The sequence below is a fragment of the Callorhinus ursinus genome, unplaced genomic scaffold (genome assembly GCF_003265705.2).
Source record: "Callorhinus ursinus isolate GAN/ISIS: 27379988/994484 unplaced genomic scaffold, GSC_fseal_2.0 scaffold77, whole genome shotgun sequence".
In the NCBI taxonomy this organism is placed as follows: Eukaryota; Metazoa; Chordata; class Mammalia; order Carnivora; family Otariidae; genus Callorhinus; species Callorhinus ursinus.
In genome coordinates, this window is record NW_027397139.1 from 3,231,096 (window position 1) to 3,237,320 (window position 6,225).

The 6,225-nt window shown below is 64.4% G+C and overlaps 1 protein-coding gene across 2 annotated transcripts; it reads left to right on the plus strand.

The window, feature by feature from the left end:
• The first annotated feature begins 11 nt into the window (after window positions 1–11).
• On the plus strand, window positions 12–6,054 carry DIRAS1 (DIRAS family GTPase 1). 2 transcript variants are annotated; one of them, XM_073887363.1, is made up of 2 exons: window positions 12–102; window positions 2,863–6,054. In XM_073887363.1, the coding sequence occupies exon 2, from the start codon at window positions 2,930–2,932 to the stop codon at window positions 3,524–3,526; it is 597 nt and encodes a 198-aa protein (XP_073743464.1). In that variant the 5' UTR covers window positions 12–102; window positions 2,863–2,929; the 3' UTR covers window positions 3,527–6,054. The 2 variants fall into 2 exon arrangements, with proteins under 2 accessions (XP_073743464.1, XP_073743465.1); XM_073887364.1 differs by lacking the exon at window positions 12–102 and adding an exon at window positions 816–1,009.
• The last annotated feature ends 171 nt before the right edge of the window (window positions 6,055–6,225 follow it).

Genomic DNA, 6,225 nt, shown 5'->3' on the forward strand with positions numbered 1-6,225 from the left:
GGGCGGGCGGGCGGGCGGCGGGCGCGCGGGGGGCGGCGGCGCCCGAGCGGACACGAGCCGGCCAGCAAGCAGCCGCGGCGGCGCCGCAGGACGAGCGCCCAGGTAGGCGGCCGGGGCGGGGGGCCGGGCCCTGCCGCACCCCACCCGCGAGGCCCGCGGGGCCCTCTCCCCGCGCGCCCCTCCTTTGTCCGAGCCCCACCCCCCCGGCCGCGGGGCTCGGCCCCCCTGCTCCCGGCGCCCCCCCCACCCCCGCCCCCGCGCCCGGACCCCCTCCGCAGTCCGTGGAGCCCCGGCCGCGCAGCCCTCGGCGCGCCCACCTTGGACAGCTCCCCCTGGGCGCCCTCCGGCCCCCGCGGTACTTGCCGCGCGCCCCTCCGCCAAGCCAGCCCCTCCCCCCAGGCCCGCCGCAGCCCCCTCGCTGGGTGGGTCGGTGCTGCTCAGGCAGAGCCCCCTCCGTGAGGGGCCCCTCCATGAGGGTCCCTGGGCTCGTCTTCCCGCTCAGCACCCGCTCAGCCTCCTGCCCCTCAGGGCGAGCCAAGCCCCTCACCCAGGAGCCCCTCCCTTGGTCGGGCCCTTCCCCCACCACCGACATCCTCCGCTGGCCAAGGGGAGCCCGTGGGCTGGTCCCCTGAGCGTGCCTCCCCTCCCTCAGGCCCCCTGTCATCCAACCCCTCATTAGTCAGGTAGTCCCTAGGTCAGACCCCTCCCCCATTCAGTTAAGCGGTGTTTGAGTGTGTGTGTGTGTGTGTGCGCGCGCGCTCGTCCGGTGCCCTCCCCTGGGTCCGAGGCCTGTTCTCCTGGCCCCCCGGGGGTGTCAGGGAGGGCTACCTTGCATGGGAGGAGGACCCTGGGCTGTGTAGCCAACCAGGGCCCAATTCAAATCCTACTCTGCTCTGCCACCTTCCTGCTCTGTGACCTTGAGCCAGGGCCTCCCCGCTCTGAGCCTCGGTGCCCGCGACCCCCTACCCCCACCCCACAGGAGGTGAGGGTGGGATTCAAACAGCACCAGGTAGGTGCCTGGCATGGACTTGGGGGTTAGTGAACGGGGGTTCCTACTCCAGGGACCCAGGCCCCAGCAGGGCCGCTCCTGGAGGACGTCCTGCTGCTGATGGACCTGGAGTCTTGCCAGGGGGTCTGCATCCAGAGCAGGGCAAGGGTGGTCTGGGTCCCCAACCAGCCATGGTGGTGCCTGGCTGCACACTCACGTGCCCCCCTCTCAGGGTGCCCACCCAGGGAAGGGCAGTGCCTGTGGAGCTGGGCACCCCTCGCCACCCCCCCACCCCCAGCTGCCTCCCGATGCTGAGGACTGCCATGCATGTCGCCAACATGCCTAGTGGTCTCCGAGGAGTTAGTACTGGTAAGCGTGCACAAGTGTGCCTGGCACGGAAGTGGGCTGTGTGTCTGCTGTTACTTTGATCGTCCTGTCTCTGGCACACCTGGTACTTTGGATCCTTCAGAATCCGCCTTCACAGCCCACTGCCAGCCAAGTGCTTTACACCCTGAGCCCTCGTGACTGATAGTTATGATTGTCCATCTTTACCGAGGGCCCCCGGGCGCCAGGCTCCAGGCTTTATCCAGCTTCTCCAGTGCTTGTCCCAGCAACTTGTGCAGCAAGGCACTGTGACAAAACCAAGGCTCGGGGACCCCGACCGACCTGCCCCGGGTCTCCCTGCCAGCTTCACACCACCGAGCCTTATACCCCACACACACCCGAGGGAGGTAAATTGGTCCAGGCACAACCTTGTGTCTCCTCCCTCCCACTGTGGACCTACCTCCATAGAGACCGCCGGGAGGAAGAAGGGCAACGGTGTCCTGCTTCCCCTAAGTCAGGACGCAGATGCTGGAGACAGGCCTTCTGCCGTCCCACCCCCAGCCCAGGGCTCCCCCCCTCGGCCGGCAGCATTTTGGGAATTGCTGCGCTGTGTGACCTCAGGAGGCCACTAGACCTCTCTGAGTTGAGTACAGGTGCTGAGAGAGAGGCTAGGAGGACGCCCTTTAGGGAGATCTGTTCCTCCAGATACAGCAGACCTCGAACCAGAGGCCATGGCCGGCCAGACTCGTCTGGGGGCAGAGTGCAGGAAGTGGGGACCTTTCTCACTGGGCCTAGTTTTCGTGTTCTCACCTCTGACCTGGGATGCTCTCAGGAATCAGTGCCATGATTTGCAAATTGTGGCTCTTGGACCTCTGGCATCAGGATCACACTTACGGGGTGAGAGAGGGGAGGAGTTGTGTGGTGCACGTGCCCGGGGCCGTGGCCCGGGGCCACCAGGTTTGTCCCTTCTGGGCCCAAGAGGACAAGCATGCCTAAGACGCCCCACCACATGGCCCCCGTGAGGTTCAAGAACCTCTGGGCTGAGGGGAGAACAGGAAGCCTGGGGTTCCTGGAGAGAGGCACCATCTCACAGAGGAGGAAACCGAGGCTCAGGGTGGCAATGCACAGCCTTGCCCAGATCACAGAGCCAGGCCTGCTGGCTTCCAAGAGCCCACGGCCACAGTGGGAAGAGAAGGAGAAGCCAGTGCAGCCTGCGGGGGGTGGGGTGGGGTGGACACACAGGTGAGGAAGAGTTAGTGCCCTGCACAACGGCATCTCTGCACCCTTCCCAGCCCAGAGTCCCCTGGGAACGAGCTTGGATCCCAGACTCTGTCGGGGCGGGGAAGCAGGCAAAGGGGGCTGGCTCTAAGCCTGCATGCAAGGCAGAGTTGCCAAGTCAGCCAAATCAACCAGAGGGCCTTCCCAGGATGCAGGAGAGATGCCTCCTCCTCTGAGAAGCTGCCCCCCGAACCATCGCCTCACCCCCCAGGGGCCCAGAGCTGTCCCCTCCTGCCTGTGGCCTTGTGTGCCTGACACTCCTCTCTGTACAGGGTCGGTCTGGGGTTCTAGCAGCTGGACGAGCCCTCCCGGCCCTGACCGCCAGCCACCGCGTGGAAGATGCCTGAGCAGAGCAACGACTACCGAGTGGTGGTGTTCGGGGCGGGTGGCGTGGGCAAGAGCTCACTTGTGCTGCGCTTCGTGAAGGGCACGTTCCGGGACACCTACATCCCCACCATTGAGGACACCTACCGGCAGGTGATCAGCTGCGACAAGAGCGTGTGCACGCTGCAGATCACCGACACCACGGGCAGCCACCAGTTTCCGGCCATGCAGCGGCTATCCATCTCCAAGGGCCACGCCTTCATCCTGGTCTACTCCATCACCAGCAAGCAGTCGCTGGAGGAGCTGGGGCCCATCTACAAGCTCATCGTGCAGATCAAGGGCAGCGTTGAGGACATCCCGGTCATGCTGGTGGGCAACAAGTGTGACGAGACGCAGCGGGAGGTGGACACCCGCGAGGCCCAGGCCGTGGCCCAGGAGTGGAAGTGCGCCTTCATGGAGACGTCGGCCAAGATGAACTACAACGTCAAGGAGCTTTTCCAGGAGCTGCTCACGCTGGAGACACGCCGGAACATGAGCCTGAACATCGACGGCAAGCGCTCCAGCAAACAGAAGAGGACAGACCGCGTCAAGGGCAAATGCGTCCTCATGTGAGCCCAGAACGCCCGCCACCAGCCGGCCCATGCCTCTCCCAACTCCCCTCCTCCGCCTCCTCCGGGCCTCCGCTCCCTGCCCCCCTCCCCACCTTCTGTCTCCATCTCATCCTTTCCACCTTCCACTTCTCTTCCTTCACCCAACACCTCCGCGGGGGAAACCGAGGCCCCGGTGAGCCCGCGGCAGGTCTGGGGCTCCAACCTGGCTCTGCCGCACGGCTCTGCCTCCCCGCCCCCGCCCCCCCCAGCCTGTCCGCACCCCCCAAAGCCACGTGCTGGAGGTGGCCCCCTGGATCCGCACATGAGAAACTGGGGAAGCTGCCTGTCCCCGCCGGGACCGAGGATGCGGGGTCTTCCCTGTCTCTGCCCGTCTCTGTCTCTTTCCCTTGGGTGCCCTCAGCCAGACCTGCGTGTCTCCCCCATCAGATCACTGTGACCTTGCTGGGGAGGGGGAGCGGAAGTGCACATGGACCTCAGAGTTTGTTTTCCCCTTTTTGGTGTTTAACACACGCTGCCCCTGCTCCATCCTTCATGACCTCTGGCCTGTGCCCCCACCCCAGGTCCCAGATGAGTCCTCACCCCTGTCCCCACAGCCTTGCGGTGGGGGGGCTTGCGGGATGGGTCTCAGGCCACCAGGCAATAACCACAGAACCTGCAGCAGCACCCCGCCAGCCTGGAATGCCACTCCTCGCCCTGCCTGGGGATGAGGCCTGGGGTGCAGGCAGGGGAGGCCTGGGACTGGCCCATGGCCACATCACAACTCAAGGGGACCGTCCGGCATGAACATGGGGGGCCTTCCCAGACTCGGCCTGCACAGATTGGCACAGCTTGTCACCACCGAGCTTCAGGCAGGGGCACCTGGGGTGCTGGGGAGGGGGTTCCTGGGGGCCCATCCAGGGGCAGGCAGCTGGCCCCAGCACCAGCAGGATCTGAGGGGAATCAAGGCAGAGATCTGCCCAGCCCACTGCCTCCCGCCAACTGTGCCCCAGAGAGGGGGGCTCTGCCCAGGAAGGTGTGTGTCCGTGAGATTCTGAGTGCTTTCTGAGAGTGTCCAGATAACTCTACACTCATGGGACCCTGCGGGGCTGTGTCAGACAAGCATGAGGGGGAGCTCTAGGCCTGGGGTGGGGAGGTGACCGCGGGATGTATCTGTGCAGACAGCCTGTGTCTAAGCATGTGTCAGTGCATGCACGCGCGTGTGTGGCTGTCATTCGGGTGGAAGTCTGTGTCACGGTCTCTATGTCATAATGGTGTAGGGGGTATGTAGGGGTGGGCAGTGTGGTTGTCGATAGGACTGGCTATTTGTGTCGATGGGAACCTCTGTACCAGCATTAAGTGTGATCGTAAGTGGTCGTATTTTGGGGAGTGGGTGACGTGATTTATAGGACCGCACCTGTAAACCTGTTTGTTCTGAGGAACGCTAAGCCCGTTTGAGTTTGTAGTGAGGTGGCCCTCGGCTCAAACTCTGTATCAGTCCATGGTTGGTGCCTGACAAATGACCACAAAGCCAGCCACCGGAAACTGGACGCGCCGGTCATCTCCGTCCCTGTGGGTCAGGAGCCCGGGCATGGCTTACCCGAGACTTCTACTCGGGATCTCTCGAGGCTGCAATCACAGCGTGGGCTGGCTGCCGCCTCATCGGAAGGCCTGACTGGGGACTGATCTGCCCCCAAGCTCACACAGCTGTCAGCGGCATTCGGTTTTCTGCAGTTACAGGCCCGAGGGGCTCCGTTGCTCACCGGACGTCAGCGAACGGCACCAGCAGCTCCTTGCCATGTGGGTGTCTCCCTGGGGCGGCTCGCAGCGTCGGGCGTCCTGGGCGTGACGGAGCTGTGTGTGCTTGCATGTCCGTATGTGCGTCGGGACTGGCCTGTGCGTGCAGGCGCGCGTGTGAGAAAGGCCGTGTCGTGGTCGTGTGACCACCTGGGGACTGTCTGTGTCCATCCTGGTAGCCGGGTGTTTGGTCCTGTGTTCGTGTGACTCCACAAACATTTCCTGGGCACACTGTGCAGAGAGGGAGGGAGTGTGTGTGTGCAAGTGTGTGTGTCACCGCCTGGCACATGGACGGGCCCATGGAAACACGGGTAGCATCCTGCCTGAGCACAGCTGAGCCCCTTTACCCTGTGGTGGGTCCAGGGCCCACCAGCCACTGGTGTTCCTCCCTTCCCCACCCCGGGAGCCATTTCCTGGGCCTTGCTGGGCGGGGGTCTGCAGCCCTTTCTCAGGGACACACCCTGATAGCACAATCTCCCTGGGGCCCCACCCACCTCCAGGCCTATCCCCTCCCCAGGCCATGGTCCCCTGGGGGGGAAAGGGGTTCTGCAGCAGGAGGGGCCTGAGGCTGCCCCAGCTGCTGGCCCACCCTGCCTGGGCATCCCTGGTTCTGGGGACCATGCCAGGCCATGCTCGCTGTGATTTCACCCCTGCCCCTTCTCCCCCCGCATGTGGGTGCCCCCTGCCCCCCATTGTGGGGTCTGTGTAGCATTTGCTCTAGAAATAGTCTTCCTGCAATAAAGAAGTGGATCCTGCATCCCCCATTGGTGCCCTTTCTTTGGGGTCAGGGAGGGCAGCCCACCACCTGCAAAAGATAAACATGAAGGATAGGGAGGTGAGGGTTTGCGGGTGAGGGTTTGGGGGTGAGGGATGGGGAGGAGGTGAGGGATGGGGTGAGGGATGGGGTGAGGGGTGGGGAGGAGGTGA